The sequence below is a fragment of the Triplophysa dalaica genome, chromosome 9 (genome assembly GCF_015846415.1).
Source record: "Triplophysa dalaica isolate WHDGS20190420 chromosome 9, ASM1584641v1, whole genome shotgun sequence".
Taxonomy (NCBI): domain Eukaryota; kingdom Metazoa; phylum Chordata; class Actinopteri; order Cypriniformes; family Nemacheilidae; genus Triplophysa; species Triplophysa dalaica.
The window spans coordinates 16,948,560-16,969,607 of record NC_079550.1 but is presented as its reverse complement, the minus strand read 5'-3'; the positions used below and the strand labels follow the sequence as shown (position 1 = coordinate 16,969,607).

Sequence of the window (21,048 nt, the reverse complement as noted above, 5' to 3'; positions counted from 1 at the left end):
AGCCTTTAGCCTCGTCTGTGAAACCGGCCCTATACCAACTAAACCTAACTACAAGTTTTTGTTCTGTTTTAGATCTAAGTGATAGGCCTTAACTGTATATGTAAACCTGTTATAAACATATTCAGGCTTAAATCACATTTAGGCTTACAGTAAATACTGTATACATAATAGATCAAGATGTTTAAGACTTCTTAACTTCTGGAAAAGAAGTTTAGCAATACGCTATGAGAAAAATCCTGTTTTATCCGAGACTAAAGCCTATCGGTTAACGTCTGTGAAAATAACAGACCAAGTGCGTTAGGGCCTGTTATTTTGGGCGGCACCAGTTGCCTATATTTGTCCGGGTCGAACCCCATTCAGTACCATTTTCTCCTTCAGCACGATCATCTAGCTGATCCGAAGAAGCCTCACTCTACAAGCCATGCAGCGGAAACCATGCTCCCGAGTGCTTCCCCTGTGGCTATCCGAATAGCAAATTTCTCTAAAAGAGCATAAGCGCATTGTTTCAAATCGAGCTTAGGCACTTCGGCTCTTGCCGAGCCTCTCTGTCCACTGAAGATTTCCATTCTGAGTCCGTCGTCTGCCTAGGACAGTCCCATGCAGAGACCACTCTCACCGGATCAAGCTGCCCTCACTGTGAGCGCCTTTGCCTCGCCATGCTTTGCGCCAGATTGCCAGATCATCCTTGAAGATCTTGTGCTCCACACTCATCTGATTTCATCAGGGCGCTGGACACAGTGCAAATGCTGTAGGTTATGGGCCCGCTCATACTCCTCAAAAACTTTCTGGCTTTCTCCTAGGCATGGTCTACAGTTGGTCCTCGCCGTGTACCTTCAACAGATTTTATGGTCTGGACATTTCTGTCTTGTAAGCGCAGATCTATATGCCTGATTTCGGCTTGGACACTGAATGTTTTGAGCACCTGTATGCGCTAATATTTGGTTATAGTGTTGCAGGGTTTTTAGGGCCATTGAGAGTGAACAAACTCCAGGTCACACGCATCCATCATGTCTGTTGGAGCAAGTCTTTATAAGATATGATTCTCATAGCCTTTTGCTTAATGCAATACGAAGTCAACCATATCAAAAGAGAACGATAAGGTTACTCACGTAAATCCCGTTTGCCTGAGATAACGCGAGCGAGCCTTGTGTAGCATACCGTGCTACAGTGCCACGCAGCGAGTCTTTACATAGCACTTCAGTCAAATAAGGTACTGAATGGCATTCGTCTCTTACTTATATAGGCGAGAGGCGCCACCCATAATGGCGGGCCCAAACACCATTGGTCTGTAATTTTCACAGATTTTAACAAAAAGGCTTCAGTTTCGCATAAAACAGGAGTTTTTCCCATAGCGTTTAGCTTAATGCAATGTTCATCCCGTTATACTGTATTAGGGAACCTGGGTTACATGAGTAACCATATCAATTCCTGATTTGGAATATCACCTGTTACATTGGAGGCCTTTGGACTACATGTTAGAAAAGTAAAACAAATCTTACGCCCAATATATGGACAACAGTGCTATTTCAAAATAATGTAAACAGATTTTATTCATGAACAGTGACAAACATGAGAAACTTTTTTAAACACTGTGAACAAGTGAACATTATGTTCCTCCGAGGCAGCATGATATCATATTTCACAGTTAATATGACTGAGGAGTTGTATTTGTACATAACAAAAATAACATCTGCCTTAAATACAAGAAACAAGAGGAGGGACAGACATACCCCTGGAAATCAAGCTCACCTCACATAAACATGACGGGCAATGATCTGTAATACTGAAATTTTATAAATGCTGTAAATTTTAGCATCGAAACAAAACTTACAACGAGTTTTCTCTAATAGGCACTGTGGATTTTTATAACTTTAAAACTGAGACTTTGTTATGGAAATCGGAATAGACTACATGAACAAAGAAAAAAACATATAATCGTATGCCAAATTTACAATGGTCCAACATTTTCTGCAAATAATTTAAGAAAACAGGTTTCACAATCACTTAAAGTAAAATGCTACATATTAATCTTGCCTGGAGGATTTCTCTTAAAATTCTCATGTAACCATTTTTAAATCTGAAAGATTTGCCTTTTACTTTATTGCAAACGTTGTATTGGAGAATGAAAAATAAGCAAAACCAACTGAAATCTAATAATAAACCAGTGCTTTTTCAACAAATTTTAGGCAATGTTGTAATGTAATCAAAACTAAAAAAATTGTGGTATAGTCATCAAAACCAATTATTCAACCACAGTTCTGTTTTTTAAGGAGTTGCTACAATGAAAAATGTACATATACATATAAGTACCTTGAGCTGTGGAGTGAATCTTTGTTTCGCCCAAATTATTGGATATTGGATTCAAAAAATATGACCGAAAATCAGTTTAGCCTAAACGAAGAAATCCAAAGTTATCAAATTATTATCTAGAGCTTATTTAAGCAATGTAAGCCATTTTTCTGGCCCTGAAAATATTTCCAATTCTGTTTTTCAAAATAAAAGAGTAAAAAAAGAGTAAAAGACAAAAACATATTACTTCCAGTTACTTTACAACGTTTGTAAATATCAGCTCAAGGTGCAGTTAAGAGCTGCCCTTTTTACTTTTTTAGAAATATTATATTATTATTTTCTTGAATTGTCTAAAACTGTAAAGCTACAGTTGTTTTACTTGAGTAACACAAAAAAGCTTCTTAATGTACAAATGAACATACATACAACTAACTTCATACTGGCATTTAAAATTCTTGAAAAGGCAAAAACTGAATTTACAAATGAAAATTTTACCACAGTAAGTACATTTTGTATCATCAGCTTCAGTTATTTCCCCATTAAGCTAAGGAAAGAGGGGAGCAGGATGTATTCTAGAAATCACTGCCACTATCGCATCTTCCAAAGTCTTTGTATGGACATGTTGTGTTTTTTTAATATAAATACTGACACTTAAACATATTCCCCATTTAAGAGCTTAACACTGCACTTCAAACATATTAGAATGGCACCTGTTAATAACCTAAAACAAGCTCCCCAACATTTTACAATATCAACCACTTATATACAAATATAAATGTATGTCAATAAAAACACAGGTTATAGCAACCGTTTGACACATGTCACTTGAAACAAAAATCATCAGTACAAAAATATATAATACAAAAAGGTTTTCTTTTACATAACAATAACCGTCCTTTTAATTGTGCAAATGCTGGGCTGAAGAAACGTCAGTTCATCTTAATGATGGACAGCATCATTATACAATAGCCATTGTTCAGAAGTCAGTAAGTTTAACAATCGGTGAACAGCACCACATTCTGAAACCTCTGGCCAGCCAGTGGGGCAACATTACTTGCAACATGAGAATCAGGACTACGGCAGAGGCATTTTCAGTACCTGAGACAGGTGGTGAGCTCTCCTTTGACAGGGTTATATTCTAAGTTCTGCCTCCTCATTATGATCTATCGAGTGCTCAGCTGTATTGATACCCGAGGACCTGTGACCCTGTGTGACCCCAAAAGTAGAGATGGCTGGGGAATGGGCAGAAAGTGGCGATAGAGAAGGAGAGAAACTTGGAGACATGGCTATTGAGGTAACCGAACCGTCATGGTCAATCGGAGACCTTCGCAGTGAGGACAAATGGGGAAATGTTCGTCCGACAGCAGGTTTTGGCATTACAGTTTTGGCCCCTGGATGAGCTACAGAGGTGATAAGGGGAGGGGGGTCTATTCTTGACTTGGATTTAGGATGAAAAGGCCGCCGATGGTTAGCTGGTGCATTTTCATCTTTTAACCGCGCAATTTCTGTAAAAACATTAGCCAGAGGCTGAAACTGAGGGCACCAGTCAAGAAGATAGTCCCAGTTGTAACTCCCCCTAAGTTCTTCATCGCTAGCCACGATTGCTGTAAGAGAACCATCAATTGCAGGCTTGCCATCCTCCGGGAAAGCATAATCTTTTGGATGGGAGATGCTTAGACCTCGCCCAACCCCAAGAAATCCGCCTCCCTCATCCCTGTAAGCTGGCAACTGGCTTGCTAATAGCGTCCCACTTAAACTTCCCAACTTCTTCCCTTTATACCACTGGTTGGCGTCCATGCCTGGCTCACCAGAAATATCAGAGAGCTGGTCAGCATCTTGCTGGATCCCAGAGTCGGGTCCACGGGCAGCTATGTGCTCCTGCATGGACGAGGAGATGCTGGAAACTCGCGGATATTCGTTGATCATCCGGATCTCATCATCCTCTGCAGCTTCTGCTTCAGCGGAACCACGTCCACTGGAGTGGGATGGATCAAGCGACCCGCCTCGCGTGTAAGCACCCCCTCCGTTCCCAGATTGTTCTGTTGCATACCCGGGTAGGGCCTGATGGTAGAGTTTATCGCCGCCTGGAACTTTTGAGTCTTCAAGACTCTCAAGAACAGTATCACGGGTGACTATTCGAGTGCACGACTCTTGTTCTTTAAACCTTCGGGATCTCAAAAGGAATATCACCACAACAACTATGATCAACACCACAATGGCTACAAGAGAAGCTGCAATGGCACTGGCAAGCACTATGTTCATGTCTGTGGATAGGCCAAAGGACGTATGAGTGACATCGATTGTGATCCGGGCCGAAGCTTTCCGAGAGTTTTCTAGGGGACTGTGGGCAATAACATCCAATGTCATCTGACGTGTTTCTCTTTTGGCCCGGCTTACATGTCGTTGGGAGGCATCCATCTTTAGTGATATCACTCCAGTAGATGTGTTGACGTCGAAGTAAGGCGAACTGTTTGCGAGAGTGTAAAGAACAATACCATCCACTCCGCCGTCTTCATCTTTAGCATGCACCTGTCCAACACTTTGTCCTTTCTTGGCACCCTCAGGTACACGGAAGGGGAAGTCCGAGTGGGTGAAAACGGGGTCATACTCATCTTCACCATTGACAAATACCTGAACTGTGACTGTGGCTGAGAAGTTGCCTGCATCCATTGCAAGAGCAATAAAACTGGAAGTGTTGACCTTTTCAAAGTCCAAAGGGAAGCAGGTTCGCACCTGTCCGGAGGTTCGGTTGACCAAGAAAACATCTTTCCCATTGCATGAATTATCATTATAGTGGCCTTTATTTATCAAAAAATACTTTAGCTCTCCATATGTTCCTTTGTCTTGATCGATGGCGTGCAGCGTGGTGACCAGAGCATTTTGGGGCTGGTTTTCACGAATGCTTGCTGTGAGTTTTTTAAGAGGGAAGTAAGGCCGGTTGTTATTGATGTCCTTGACCTCCACAATTACAGGAGCGAGTGCAAAGTGACCTACACCGTTTGAGGCTTGAATGATGAGCAAATGAGAGGATTCTTGGTCACCATCTAGGGATCTTCTCAGACGAAGCGACCCGTTCCACCGATCCACAGAAAAAAGCTCAGACTCGTCTCCGGAGCTGATTGAATACTGAACCTCTCCATTAGGTGTTGAGTCCGGATCTAAAGCCGAAAGCTGTAGTATCTCTGTTCCTTTTTCCGCTCCTTCATTGATGACTACTTTGTATTCCACCATGTTGAAGACAGGCGGATTATCATTGGTGTCTGTTACAGTGATCAGCACGGGAACACTGGAGCTTCGCTGTGGGATACCACGATCAGAGACCACTATAGTGAGATTGTAGCTATTGACAGTCTCAAAGTCAAGCTTATCAACCAAGATCAGCATCCCAACAGTCTGAAATCCATGGCCTTCGAGGAAGCGAACGCTGCTCTCTATTTGAAAGGCATTGCCGATGTTTCCACTAGCGATGGCAAAATCAAAGCCACAGTTGTCCCTAAATAAATCCATATCCACAGCTTCCAAGGTTAAAATGGTTGAACCGGGAACTTCATCTTCTGAAATAGATGCTCTGTACTCAGTCTGGAGGAAGACAGGGGCATTATCGTTGATGTCAGATATATGCACCTGAACTGTGGTTTGGGAGGTTAGTGGAGGTGTTCCACAATCGCTGGCTTCAACCACCACAAAAATGAAAGGACGCTGTGGGTCAAACTCAACCTTCTGCTTGATGAACAAAGTGCCTATGTAAAGAAATTACACTTCAGATGCAAATTCAAGCAAACACAACTGTCTTCATAAGCTTTAAAAGACATCTTCATCAGCAAAAGTTTCTTACAAAGAATTCTAAAACATTCAACAATGATTTGGATGATGATGTACAAGAAAAGAAAGAAATGCAAGGACAACTTACCATTTTTTGGGTCGATGTGGAACATGTCCTTTGTTGATAAAACTCTGTATGTTATCCTTCCGTTCTCTCCAGAGTCCTTATCTGTAGCAGTTACTGTGATAACGGAGCTTTCTGCTGGCGAGTGTTCTGCCAGTGTGACCTGCCAATAACAATAAAGGCCTTAACACTGAATATTTTAGCTGTAGTTCAGTACTCTAAGAAATATTTCACATCTGATTGCCGTAGGTTAAAATTTGCACTTTACATTTAAATATTAAAACCCATTCATTTCAGTGTCACAACAGTATTAAAGGGATAGTCATTATTTACCCTCTTGTCATTTCAAACCTATGTGACTTTCTTTCTTCCGCATTGCACAAAAGAAGACATTTTAAAGAATGTTTGTAACCAAACAATGGCTGTACTCATTGACTTGCATTGGTTTTGTGTCCATACAATAGAAGTGAATGGGTACCGCCGTAATTTTCTTCGCAATATCTTCTTTTGTGTCCTGCAAAGTAAATCAGTCATACAGGTCTGAAATGGCACAAGGGGGTCACTTATGTACAATTTCTCTCATTATACAAAATACCAGTAAAACCAGTAGAAAAAGAAATTAACCTCATCTCATCAATTTAAATTTCACAGACCAGACACTTAACATTGAATAACTGTCAAAATGTGGTTAAATTGTCTAAGTTTAAATAGTTTTTTACAACAATGTATGTGGCTAGGGAAAAATGCTAAATACTGCATGCACCAGAGCTTATGTTATTGTAATATTTCATTTGTTTCTTAAACACCAAATGCGTGACTTCAACTTGATCTTCCCAATGTTTGATACCTCATAAAGGTCCTGAGAGAAGACTGGAGCGTTATCATTAACATCCTCCACCAGCACGGTCAGATTTGCTTGACTCTGTTGCTTGGAGTCTGAGGAGGTGACAGTCAATGTGTACCATGTTCTCTCTTCAAAGTCCAGATGGGCGGTCAAGGACACTCCACCTCCATAGCGGTGTATTTCAAACCTCCCCCGAGAGTCAGAATCCAGGAGAAGGGTATAGCAAAGAGCAGGCCCAGAATCCACATCATTCCCTGTGATCTGGGTGATCACAGTTCCAATCAAAGTATCTATAGATAAAAAAACATGAAAATCCTGTGTTGAATATCGTTAATGCTTTCAAAGTATTAGTTTTTGCCGCCCATTATTGAATGCACTGTTCTACGTCAGTGACAGGAAATAACCATTTAGGACTTTGGCAAGAAAAAACGCCTGGTAATTGAGTCAATCTTTCAGTGCCGTGTGCCTTATTGCACGTCTGCCAGAAAAAATAGAAAATTTAGCTCATAGATTTCAGCAGTGATATTGAGTTCACACAGCAGTCAACTTACTCTCAGGGACACGGACTTCACGCGGAACGGGGATGGTGGGACTATTGTCATTCAGGTCCACAATGATCACGGTGAGAGTAGCTGAACCTGCTAACCGAGGAGTGCCTCTGTCTGTTGCCGTAATAACCAAGCTAAAGAAAAAAAGTTGAGTCACCAAACAGCTTTAAAGGTGGCATCTCAGCACAAAAAGCATGGTCATTGTTTATTATAAACTTCATTAAATTCACTATACTCAGCTTTTGTGTTTAAGTTTTGCAAACAAATGTAAGCAAGTACTTTGTATGTGTCCAAATCTCTCTATCCATGATGGCAGCGGTGGATATGCTTCCTGTGACAGGGTCGATCTTGAAGAGGCTACTCATGGTCGAAGACCTTATGGAATAGGTTACCTGCCCGTTCTGACCTTGGTCCAGGTCATCAGCCAGCACCTGAGCAAATGACAGGCGAAATTGGCAATGAAAATACAGGCAGATTTGCAACAGCTGCTTAAACGTAACCTGAACCTCTGAGCAATGTTTGGCTTGGAGTGCCAAATTTTAAGGAGGGAGTTGTTTATGGCTACGTAGGACAGCCCTATATTCCAGTCCTGGACGATTAAATCTTGCGCAGAAAGAGGCGCGGTAATATGCAAAACTACTGTGATGTTGTAATGATCTGGTGAAAACAAAGAAGTGATTACTTCACCTGCATTATAGGGTGATCGTAGCCCTGGGCTTCACGAACATAAGCGAAGTAGTTGTGAAGCTGAAAGCGTGGCAGGTTGTCGTTGACATCCTGCAGGAGAAGGTTGACAGCCATGAAGGAGCTGGAAGACGCCGTTTCAGCCTTGACAACCAGGCGGAGTCGAGGGGTCTCCTCAAAATCCAGACCCTTGGAGCTCTCAACCCAAATCTCACCTAAGAAGTTGAGTATAATGTATAATTGTTCTCTCTTAAGCAAGATTATCAAAACAACCCAACATACCTAGCGTAAAGGGATACTTCACCCGTAAAAAAAATAGTCTATCATTGTTTAATCACAGTCATGTCATTCCAAACTAGTATGACTTTCTTCTGCAGAACACAAAGAAGATATTTTGAAAAATGTCAATGACTTCCATTGTATGGACATAAAACCACAGAGACATTTCTCAAAAAAGGGTCTTTAGTTTTCGTAGAAGAAAGCAAGCCCCACAGGTTTTAAATAACATGAGGGTGAATAAATGAGCAGCTTTCTTATTTTTAGGTGGACTATCTTTTTAAGCATCATCATACCCGTGTAAGGACTGATGCCGAAGGACTGCTGCTTGTTGCCACTAAAGATGCTGTAGTTAATGCCACTGCTAGAGCCATCTAGATTGCGAGCCTGTATCTGAATGACAGATGTACCTATAAAAGAAAAACATTTGATCATCTATATAATATGATCTGGATATGACCTTTTTTTTGGAAGCCATGTTATATTCACAGATTTGATTGACAGCTAACCTTTGGCTGCATTCTCCTGAAGGCTAACGTCCCTTGTGTGACGAGAGAAGCGAATGCCTTGATAACTCTGTTCTCTGATGTACACAACTACAACTCCCAGAGACGATTGGGACGGGTTTCCCTGATCCATAGCTTCCACAATGAGAGTCCGTTGACTTTGGGTTAGCGCATGAAGCTTCTCTTTTGCTTGTATGTCTCCCGTCAGGGAGTTTATAGTGAAGCCTTTGACTGGGTTTGCAAACCGATAAAACACAGAACCATTTGCACCAAAGTCCTTATCCTCGGCTCTCATAGTGGCCAGAACTTTATGGTTGGAGATACCACTGCTGGAGACATTGATGATCAGTGGATCCGTGATGAAGAACGGGGCGTTATCATTTACATCAAAGACGTTGACGGTGACCTGTGCCGAGGTGTTATGGGGATTGGCGGCAGAGGAGTCCGTGGCGTAGACTTTAAAGCTGTAGGATGAGACTTTTTCTCTGTCGAGAACTGCTGCTGTACTAATGCGACCTGTATGTTGGTCCACAGTGAACATACCTCTGGATTCCTGGCTCAGGATGTACACCAGCTGGCTGTTTGAACCCTCGTCTGGGTCAGAGGCGAATACCTTCAGAACCAGAGAACCTTCTGGGGCATCTTCTGATATTTCCACAGAGTAGCTGTTGCTAGGGAACTCTGGACTATTGTCATTTAAGTCCAACACATTGATATCCAACGTGACAGTGCTTGCGAGGGATGGTATGCCCTGATCTTGTGCCTCCACGGTGAGGGTGTATCTGGATTTGGATTCTCGGTCCAAAGGCCTGGAAGTGGACAGCACACCTGATTTCATGTCCAAATGGAAATCACCAAGATAGTCCCCATCTGTGACCAAGAAATAAATAAATTACTGAAAATAATTCTGTTGTTTACACAATATTAAAATGTATAATCTACAATTATAAATATGATTAATATGTGAATGCACATGAGAATGAAATATGAAAGAATATTTCAAGACTCCTAATTTTGGGTCAACATTAGTGTAGAGCGATTCAAAGTAGGGAAGGAAAGAGGCGGGAACCGGCAGACTTTTAAATAAAGGTTTAATATAAATAATAACAGCCGGCGGCCCCTCACGCCCGACCGCCGGCGAACAAAAAAAATCACAAACAAAAACAGGGAAGTAATATGACAGCCGGCCGCCCCTCACGGTCGACGGCCGACGAATAAAATATAAATACAAATGCAAACATAAAAAATATCTCTCTTCGACGGTCCGGTCGCTCGTTCTCTTATATGCTCCCGATCTCCTACGTGATTCGAGACTGGTGCGCGCAGAGCTGGGGCTCATTATCAATTACTCACCGGTCTCGAACCACGGTCTCGCCCTGCCTACTCCACTACAATCAGTGTTGACTTCTTTGTTCTTGGCCACGATTGACTACCATGCTCAATAAATTTCTTTGTTCTGTTGAACACAAAAGACGGTATTTTAAAGAATGTAGAAAAGCAAACAGTTATGCGGCACTTTTGATTACCATTGTAACTTTTCCTTCTATGGTAGTCAATGGTGGCCATGAACTGTTTGTTTAGGAGCATTCTTCCAAATATCTTTTTCTGTGTTCATCAGAATAAAGAAATTTATACAGATTTGGAAAAACTCAAGGGTGAGTAAATGATGACAGAATTTTAATTTTGTGTGAACTGTTCTCACCAGTAATTTTATAGTGCAGTACCCCACTGTCCCCAGAGTCTTGATCTGTGGCTCTAATAGTGAAAAGAGTCACCGGCTCCTGGTTCTCCGGCACCTCCAGACTGTAGTAAACCCTCCCAAAGACCGGCCTGTTGTCATTCTCATCCAGCACTGTCACACGCACTGTGGTCTTGGCGAAATTGGGCGGAGAACCACCATCTCTGACATAAACTGTTTATGAGAAAGAGGTTATAAATCGACTGGCCAACATGTGCACGGCCACGACACAAGACTGGCAGCAACTGTTATTCTAGCCTTTAAAAACATATCCGAGAGCTATTGGTAAACCAACTCTCGGCAGCTGTTTCTGTTTGTGGAAGTACCTGTCACGGCATAATCTCCTTGGGCCTCCCTATCCAAAGGTTTGGTAGTTGTTATGACTCCAGTCACCGGATGGATGCTGAATTCATCCCCCACAATGCTAGTGTACGTAACTACTCCATTGGTCCCTGTTGAAAAACAAACAAATAAATAAGCCCGGATTGATCTGCACAGGAATGCTAGCGTGCCTTACAAATGATCACATCTGTAGAATTACAAAAAAAGTAAGAGACTGTGTTCACTTTGCGCAATTGACTTTTCTCACGGCATGGGTAAACACAACGCCACGCCCTGTTTTTATTTGTTTGTAGTTAATATTGCTGTCTAAGCAATCGGCCCCTCCCCCTGGTGTTTAGACGGCAGATCGCGTGCAAAAGGCGAGCGATCTGGCAGAGTGTCACCTGTTTACCTCGCTAATTGTTCATGGAGAGAAAGTTTATGATCCTTCTGTTTTATTTGCCCCTGAGTAAGACCAGGAGAATGCAGCGCCCCCCCTCCACCACCCCCCGGGCAGGCACCAATTAAAACCACACGCTTTAATTTGTGATGGGTTTGGCTCAGCTGTGCTTTTTGGGAAAGGTTAGCCGTAAACAAACGTTCGTGTCACTTTTAAAGGGCTTGACGAGACCACCGCAAACTTCACAAGGTGGAAATTCGTTTTTCTCACATTATATCAAACAAGTACATCTGATTTGGGGCTGAGAAGAAGGGAAGGTTAAACAAAAAACTAAAAGAAATATTGCTAAATCAGATTAATATATTATTTTGTGTATTGCGCATTAACTCTTTTTTGGACCAAACCGGTGTATAGTGCCACACCTAAAATAAACATACTGTACATAGCTTTGTATACTAAGCTTGTTATTGCCTCTTAAAGTGACAGTTAACCCCAAAAGAAGCATTCCATAATTTATTCATCGTCATCCTGTTTAAAACCTGTATGACACTTTCTTCCGTGGAACACAAAGGAGGACGTTTTGTCTCATTGTCATGTTTTGTATCCATACAATGCAAATCAATAGCGACCCAAAGCCATTGCGGACCGACATTCTTCAAAATGTCTTCGTTTGTGTTCTGCAGTAGAAATAAATGAATACAAGTGTGGAATGAGTAAATGATGACACAAATATTCAGTTTTGGGTGAACTATCCTTCATAGGTAAAATTTCAAATAAGTCACTCTGGATAAAAGCACCTCCTAAAAAACAAATGGCATGAAAAATATGTTTTATGTAAATTGCCGCTTAGTAAATGTGTTAATGAATCAGGTGACGTTAAATGTTAAATACTGTATATTTTACCTTGGTCCATATCCGAAGCTGAAACCACCAGCACTGTGGTTCCTGCAGGCTGATTCTCTGCAACAAAAGCTTCATATTCACTTTCCTCAAAGTATGGAGCTTCATCGTTCACATCGATCACCTGGATTGACAGCAGCTGCGTGCTGGAGAGCTGCTGTGAACCATGATCCTCTGCCACAATGGTCAGGTTAAAAAGGTCTTGCTCTTCACGGTCAATCGGCCTAAGAACATACAAAGCCCCTATAAAGGAAACCAAAAATGAGTTACAATACTTAAATACATGAGAAATGTCAGTATGTCTTGTATTCCTTGTGAGCATTTGCTTGCTGTTTTGCATTCAAGCAATTACACAATGATTGAAGCCATGATGTAAAGTGTTGAGGACTGAAGCCAAAACAAAACTGCTTTCATTTAAGCAAAGCCTCATTGACACGCTCACACAACAAAGACTGACTTCCAGCACGCTGTGATCTCGCATATGATTCACACACCCAGTTGACGCCTTTCTGCCGTGTAAAAACAAGCGGAAGTCATGCAGTGCGTGCAAGAAGAGTTACTTTCCTAGCACAACACTCCGTACCTGAAGCCTGTCTGAGCCACTGTGCCGAGTTCAACTATCTGGACCGCAGTTTATGAGTTTTTCCACTGCAAACAAAACGAAAGCGAATAAACAAGCACTCTAGACACGCAACAGCCCTGCCTGCCGTGCCCCGCTCAAATTTGGGGATGCCAGCGCCCTTGACGTTAGCCCACCACAAGCGAGCGGCTCTCCCATTGATCCAATCTCTATTTCATGGTTTTTAAAAGACCAGACGCAGCGAATCAAAGCAAGGCAGTACGGGCATGATGGGAACCGAGACACTAGAGGGTGTTTTTGTTCTGTTTCAACTTATTCTCTCTCTTCTATCGCCATAACGCTGAGCTAACATGCCTCCGAGGGCTTAATCTGGTTAGAATTACCAGCTCAAATATTTTCAGACAATTTGACTCCTCGGCCGTCATGCTCTGATAACATACGGAGAAAGCAGGAGGAAGATTTTTCTGCTCTTTTCTAATTATAACAACAGAAGATTATTCCTATATTAGGGATTTATTTGACACTTTCAGAATTAGTGAGCTGGCTTGTACGGAGTAGTTTGCTTTCGTGAGGAAGAAAAGCATTACTTTAAGCTTATTAGAGTTTAGAGTGATGATTGAGTTGTAAATGTTTCTCCACATTTGTCACAAAATTGGATGGAGGCTAGAGATTGACCGATATTGTTTTTGATGATTAATCGAAACAAACAGCTTTGACATTTCATCTGTCATCAAGACGATGGTACAATGCACTAAAGTAAACACTAATAATTCAGGCACTATGATAGTCACATGACTGCAACATTTATATCAAATAATCTCAGTCAAAACATCCACCCATTCTTGCATTTTCCAAACACATTCATCCTATAAAAGGTTAAGGGAAGGTTGGAGACTATCCCAGCATCTTGGGTCACAGGGTACACCCCGTATAGATGACCAGTCTATTGTAAACAGACACAAACACACATTCACAGAGACACATACCGACACACACCTAAGGCTGGTTTAGGTTTATTTGCAAGTTTTGAGACTGTGGGGGAAACTGGTGTACATGAAGAACACAAATGCTAACACAGGGACAACATGCAAACTACACATGGATAGGGTCCCTGGCTCGAACAGGCACATCTCAGGAACCCTCTTACTGCGAGATAACAGTGGCAATCACTGAACCAATGTGTTGAACATCATTTTAGTCACCATAGCAAAAGACAAAAATCATGAAAATTGCTTAATAAACATTCATTTATAACTTGATGAAGTTTTAGCTTACACTATTACATGCATCAGTTCTTCAGTGACCATATACACTTTTGCCTTAAAATAATTATAAAACAGATATTTAAAAAATCATGTTGAATTGTTGATAAGATATAGATTGTGGTATACTAAGAAGTTGGAGTTCTTACTTAAAAAAATGAACAAGGGTGAGGGTTGTGAATGATACCCTGGGTCACTAAAGCTTCTGGCTCCACAACTTCCACATGAGGAAACCATGGAGGTTGACCATCTGTGCCATCACCAAGTAAGGAAGATCCTATGGACTGGAGTCCAACAGTAACAACGGCCATCCAGTCAACACCATCAAGTCCACTTATAAGGCCAGCACAGATTGTGTTTAAAGACTGAGCCACGCTTCTACCTCATCCTACCTAAGCACATTAAAAATATCCTCTGAGTACCAGAAAAATGTGCCGGAGCAAACGAAAAACGTCTACTGTGCATGAAAAAGATCTCCAGAGATCTTCAGAGCATAAGAAAACATAAACCAGGCACCTAAATAAAAAGTATGTTGTGCACAAAAATAGGTGTATAAAATGTGATTTACTGTTATTGGCTGTCTTAGGCCGGATTCACATTTTGCATCAGGATGAGTAACAAAATGTCTAATTATTTAAACCAATTAAACCCTAAGCATTTATTATGAGAATATTAGGCATTTTTTTGTTTTGATTTATGCTGTCATTGAAAACCAGTACACTGTCAACTGCTGTACATTCAAAAAGTGGCCAGACTTTGTACTGTGCTATAGCAAAATAATTTTATTACAGGGCATTTACAAAGACCAATAAAATCCACTGGAAGATCTTTGTGAGAAAGAAATGCTGGAGAAATGTTTTTCTTCTTTGATTCTTCTTTTGTTTACATCTTTAAAGGTTTACGAAACTGACTGATTTACATTAATAATTTGCTCAGCTACTGTAGTCTAAGCCTTGTTTTTATGATCATTTGCATTGTAAAAATAAAATGTGAGCATTAAAATTGATTTGACAGTGTTGTATTACTCTAATATGCAAATATTTGCAGGAAAAATAAACTAGGTTAAGCTGGGTCGGCCATATTGAGTTAAGTTGTTCAGTGTCTTTTTCCACAAAAGCTGTGTGATTTAGATTGATTTAAGACAACCCTCAGTCTTTTTTCACACACTTTAGTTAGACACGGTCTAGAAATAATTTTACCAAACAACTGCACTACCCATTCACATCTATCATATGGACACAAAATCAATGCCAATTGATAATATTGGTAACGTTCTTCAACATATCTTTTGTGTTCTGCAAAAAATAGAAAGTCAATAAAGTTTGAAATAACAAAAGGCTAAGTAAATTTCCATTTTTGGGTGAACTTACACTTTTTAAGCACTGTTTGGATAAGGCTTTAGATAACCGGGATTAATATTGTAAACAACATTCTGTTTCTGGCATGGACCAGTTGTTTCACATCATAAGATGTCAATGATCAAGTCACATGTATTACTTTGGTGTCCTGTTTTAACTCTCAAAGTACCCGAGAACTTTATTTTATGAATCATCCACCAATCAGTTTCAGATAAAACTGATAATAACATTGTCACCTTCATCTAGGATGGCCTAAGGATGAGAAATGTCACAGCAAATTTCACATAAATGAATAAAGCAAATTAATCACTTTAATGAATCATTCACTAAATCTTTCAAAGTGGTTGCTGAATTAACATGAGTTTTCACTTCTCTTCCCAACTTAAAATGGAGAAATAACTGTTTCCATGTTGTGTTTACTTAACTCTATATGGACCGCATTTTGAAATGTGGTTCATGAAAATTAAATCTTAATAAAAACAGGCACGCCTAGTTAAACTGCACAAGTGTTTAAAATGAATGAAAATAAATGATATAAGATTTACAATGTGTAATTAATTGGAATTCGTTTGCTTGTAATCCAGCCCTTTCATACAGGCAAAATCCATTATTCATTAACCTCAGTAATAATTACAATGATCTATATGAAAAGATCAAAAAAGGTCAGAAGTGTTTGCTGAGGTTTTGAAACCCAAGCTGAACAACAGGTTTGATCTAGTTCCACGCTTTAATAAAGCCCATTGGCCCTTGGTGCCGAACGTAGGGCAGACACACACATCACAATCCACAACAAAAGCACACTGGAACAGAGAAACACAATCTGAGCTATCTGTCAGTGGCAGAACATGCAGTAAATAGCTACCAGCTGAGCGGTGTGTCCTGTCTCGCATTCCTGTTTTATGTCGTGAAAACGAATAGGCAAGCAAACACAGATGATGGAAAAGCGTTGGAAGTCTCAGGGCGGGTGAGACTAAATGTTGAGCTGGCAGCTTTCAGGATTAGGAGAACTAAAAGGCATTTGTGTGACAGAGACTTGGCAACACAGAAAAAGGGCAAACAGAAATTCGGAATCAAAACGTTGCATTTTGCATGCAAAGCAGAATTTAGTAAGGCAAAGATGTAGAAAGAATATACAAATTGAGCAATGTGTCATTCAGGTTTACCTGTATCAGGATTCAGGCTGAACTTTTCTCCTATGTTGCCACTCTGGATACGGTACGACACCCGTCCGTTCTCACCGTGATCCACATCTACAGCCATGACGTATACCACGACAAAGCCAACAGGTTGGTCCTCCATCACGCTCACCACAGACGGTGAGATAAAAACAGGCTTGTTGTCATTCACATCGGTGACAAAGATGCGAACTGTGACCGTCCCTCGACGCCGCTGACTCTCATCGGAAGCTGAATCAGTCGCTTGAACCACTAAAAGAAACGATGTGGATCTCTCATGGTCGAACATCGTCCCCAAAGACAGCACCCCTGTGGCTGGATCCAAAAACAGAAGGTCTGGACTGTTCGGCAACTGGTTCAGGATGGAATACCGGATTTCGCTGTTAGGTCCACTTCCGTCTTTATCTACGGCGTGAAAGGTGTAGACAGAAGACCCAGGTTCCGTGTTTTCAGGGATAACTATTGTGATGGGGTCTTCGGGAAACTGTGGAGTGTGATCGTTGCTGTCTTGGACGTCAATTATCAATGTAACAAAATGACTTTTAGGAAGAGGCATGGAGAAATCATCCACCTCGACCTGAAGGGTGTACCGTGGAGCTTTTTCAAAGTCAAGCTCACGAGCCAAGTAAACGTCACCGGTCAGGCGGTCGACTACAAAGGTGCTCTCACGGTCGGTGCTCCCGACCACGGTGTATGTGATCAGGCCTGCTTCAGGGTGGGTTTGAGAATCGGGCGATCTTACCGAACCCATGATAGATCCAGGATTCGCTCCCTCCACTGATTTCAGGGTCAGTGACTGAGAGTTAGTGGACTGTGATCCTTTACTGGAGCTGAGAACCTTCAAGAAAAGACGTAAATATAATTAAGATTTTTATATTAAGAAGCTAAAACAAACGAATTTCAATGTAAGTTTCAATGAAGCTTAACAGAGACTCAGAGACTAATGGAATCTAAGAAAACAGGAACATACTGCTCCCCACATTTCTGTTTTCTTTTCTCTAGGAATTAAATACAAATCGATTTCGGGCCTTTACAAGCTCAAACAACAAACCTGCAAGTATTAATCAGTTCATATGATGGGACTGTGACTGCCAAAAAAAATGACGCTGGATTTAAGTAAACATAATTAGACATGGAAACTGTAAGAACATTCGCATTTTGCAAAGATAAACAAACCCAAAAAATCATAATTTTACAGAATCCTACTTCAAAGCTGAAGAATCTCACCTCCTAATATGGAAACATGGATGGCTTTCACAGGTGAGATGTGTTTTGATAGTTATGAAAGTCTGTGTGTGTGTTGGTGTGTGCGTGCCCCTGTGTGCGTGTTGATGTGTGTGTGTTTGAGAGAGAGAGCTCCAGTGTAAGAGAGGGATTCAGATCAGTAGACAGAGATGATGGCGGGAAAAAAGGTAAAATAGTTTACCCCAAAATGACAATTCTCTCACCCTTTTGCCATCCCAGATGACGTATATGACATTATTTTTGCTATTTTTTATAAAATAGGTCCCAAAATGTTGATGCTCCTAAAATCATATCCATCCATCATAATCCACTTACTTTCATGAAACAACTTAGTATTAATAAAATCTTCTTAACTAATAAGAAACAAGACATTTTAATTTTATTCAGAAAAAAATGAAACAAAAACAAACATATCTGAGCATGTGGATAACATAACAATCAACAACTTTTTCTTGTGCGATTCTTGTTATCATCCGATCAGAAAATCATATGATGATTTTGTCATAGGACATGTAAGAACCAATAAGATCGTACTTTATCAGAATGTTACCATAGTTGAATAAGACATTCGGAAATGCTTGTTTGGTTAAAAAAAAGAAAAAAAACTATTTATAGTATAATGTCACATCAATCGTTTGAAAACATTTATCAATCCACTAAAATCATTTGGATAACTTTAATAAGAGGTGGCGCTTATTCATTTTGGGACATACAGTACATTGTTCAATAGTTGAAGGATATTTAAATAAAAATATGTGTAAAGCTAACGAAAGAACATCATACACATCTGTGATGTCATGAGGGTGACGAAAATATGAGTGAATTCATATTTTCGGGTAAACTATTCCTTAAAACGATATCACTGTTTTATTGTACCTTTTACACTATCATTTGCTTTAATCCTACAGAAAGGGGTTTGAAAATACAATTGTGACCTACGCACAGATGCTCATGAATAACCCATTGATAAGCCATGGTTAAATCATCCTTACGCACGAGAATCATTAGTGTATTGGCAATCACGGAATGATTTTTAGGCCAAATCGTCTAATGAAACATAATAGGTTAAATTAGTAATTAATCCCACATAAAGTGGTAAATGACATGTCAAGGCAGGCGCCAAAAAAACGTCACCGCTGTTCGCACGGCACTTTTGAACGCTGATTTCTAAAAGCAGAAGTCGGAGCTTTTCATGGTAATAAGATATCAATTAAGATCAGTGTAATTCGTCTTGGCACATATTAAATAGTCGGATGGCGTCAATGTGTTTTCCATCCATTTGTACACGGAAATGTACCAGTTATGTCTGTTTCCACTCCATTTGACTCATTTGAGAAATATTAATTTGATCACTGGGGTATTTCACGAGAACTTTTTGGTTCTTCAAAGGGCTACCGAACTGTATAACAAGTCCTAGACTTTGACACGAAATAGCAGGGAGCACAGCTGGCACATAGAGCACCGCAGCTGGGAGACAGCCACTCCTACTTGAAATGTTTTACGCCGTAATATCACACTTAAAATGTTGCAGACAACAACGGCTAGAGGAAGGAAACTCCAGAGAAAGGGAAAAAAGGAAAGCTGAGACATTCGTCTCTTAGAGCATCTGAAATTAGCCAGCTGAGAGTACTTTCCCGGCATAGCTTAGGGATGGTTACAAGAATTGGACTAGGCGAGAGGAGTTGGCCATGGAAATTTGCAATGCAAGAATGCGAAGCCTGATTAGGCCAGCTAGCTGATTCCATATTTCCTTTGTATGATGCTTAACCTGAGACCAGATGGAAACCCGAACTGTTACCCTGGAGAATAATTTACAGGTACAAATGTTCACATAATGGTATTAGATAAATCATGTTGCACTTTATGAAAAGGGGACGAGTGGATTCATGTGGTGTAAGGTGTTATTTTTAACTTATGATGAAGGCAAGCGCCGACGTGACCCCTATGTTCACAACAATTTCTTTTGCAGTTTTATAGGCGAAGCTAATCAAAGCAGAACCTGCATTGTTTGGAAACTTGTTGGGAAAGCGTGCAAAGTATTTTGCAGAAGAATAAAAGTCCAGAGGGAATTATGGTTTTATTGCTTAAATGTGCCTCAGTTGTGCAATTCATATGTCATCCAACGCAATACATTTGTATAATTAAGATCTGTCGATGTGTTTTGTCACAGCTACCAATTCGAATGTCCTCTGTCCTCTTGGGCTTTTTCAGACAAGGAGCAAAATCTTTTTTGAGACTGACCTGTATTCTCAGTGCTGTGGTGGAGCTCTGCGGAGGTGAACCTTGGTCGGAAGCCAGTATAGTAAAGCTGTACTCGGGTCGCTCAGAGTGGTTCAGTGGCGAGGCAGACCGCAGCTCGCCGGTGTGAGGGTTCAGAGAAAAACGTTCTGCTCTGGGACCTACAGTATAGAGTATTAAACACCATGTCCTGACCAGGTATGTCTAATGACAAAATATATCGCTTTAGAGCGCAAAGAAAAACGCTGGTTTTGATTTTTTATAATTTTGTTAATTGAGAAATTCACTGGTCTTACCAGACATGGAGTAGAAAATAGCCCCATTTTCCCCATCATCGGGGTCTTTGGCTTGAACGATGCCCAGCAGAAATCCGGACGGTTGACCTTCCAACACCTGCATAGAGATTTTAGCTTAATAGAGCTTCAAATTGCTCACATTAGTAACTTCGCTTTTAACTTTTTTTTCCATTTTTTTTTAGGTTGATATTTGCTCTGATACCTGCAGCAAGAGCTCTCTTCCTGTCTGAGCGTGGGTGAAAGAGGGGGCATTATCATTCTCATCCAGGACTGTGATGAAAGCGGTGCATGTAGAGCTGCGTGGGGGGGTTCCACCATCCTGAGCCAACACGATGAGCTGGTAGCTGGAATGAAGTTCACGATCAAGAGAGAGTCTTGTACTTATCTCCCCTGACAGATGAGAAAGACAGATGGAGGAATGGGGAGAGAAAGAGAGAAAACGTTTACTAAGGTTAGAAGTGTTATGGCAAGTACAGTATGCTGCTTCATTCTAGAACGGTCT

General features: G+C 40.8%; 1 protein-coding gene across 1 annotated transcript in view; it reads right to left on the bottom strand.

Moving 5' to 3' along the window:
* Positions 1-1,583: 1,583 nt before the first annotated feature.
* Positions 1,584-21,048, bottom strand: part of dchs1a (dachsous cadherin-related 1a) — a 91,286-nt gene continuing 71,821 nt past the window's right edge. Inside the window, exons 7-21 of the mRNA XM_056757341.1 lie at positions 20,749-20,936; positions 20,547-20,643; positions 20,254-20,411; positions 16,756-17,605; positions 12,396-12,635; positions 11,098-11,223; positions 10,736-10,945; positions 9,037-9,903; positions 8,824-8,937; positions 8,255-8,466; positions 7,847-7,998; positions 7,571-7,701; positions 7,023-7,309; positions 6,200-6,338; positions 1,584-6,029 (exon numbers count right to left, since the gene is read on the bottom strand). Of these exons, the coding sequence (XP_056613319.1) occupies positions 3,421-6,029; positions 6,200-6,338; positions 7,023-7,309; positions 7,571-7,701; positions 7,847-7,998; positions 8,255-8,466; positions 8,824-8,937; positions 9,037-9,903; positions 10,736-10,945; positions 11,098-11,223; positions 12,396-12,635; positions 16,756-17,605; positions 20,254-20,411; positions 20,547-20,643; positions 20,749-20,936 (6,380 nt within the window). The 3' untranslated portion in view covers positions 1,584-3,420. The remainder of the gene's footprint in view (positions 6,030-6,199; positions 6,339-7,022; positions 7,310-7,570; positions 7,702-7,846; positions 7,999-8,254; positions 8,467-8,823; positions 8,938-9,036; positions 9,904-10,735; positions 10,946-11,097; positions 11,224-12,395; positions 12,636-16,755; positions 17,606-20,253; positions 20,412-20,546; positions 20,644-20,748; positions 20,937-21,048) is intronic.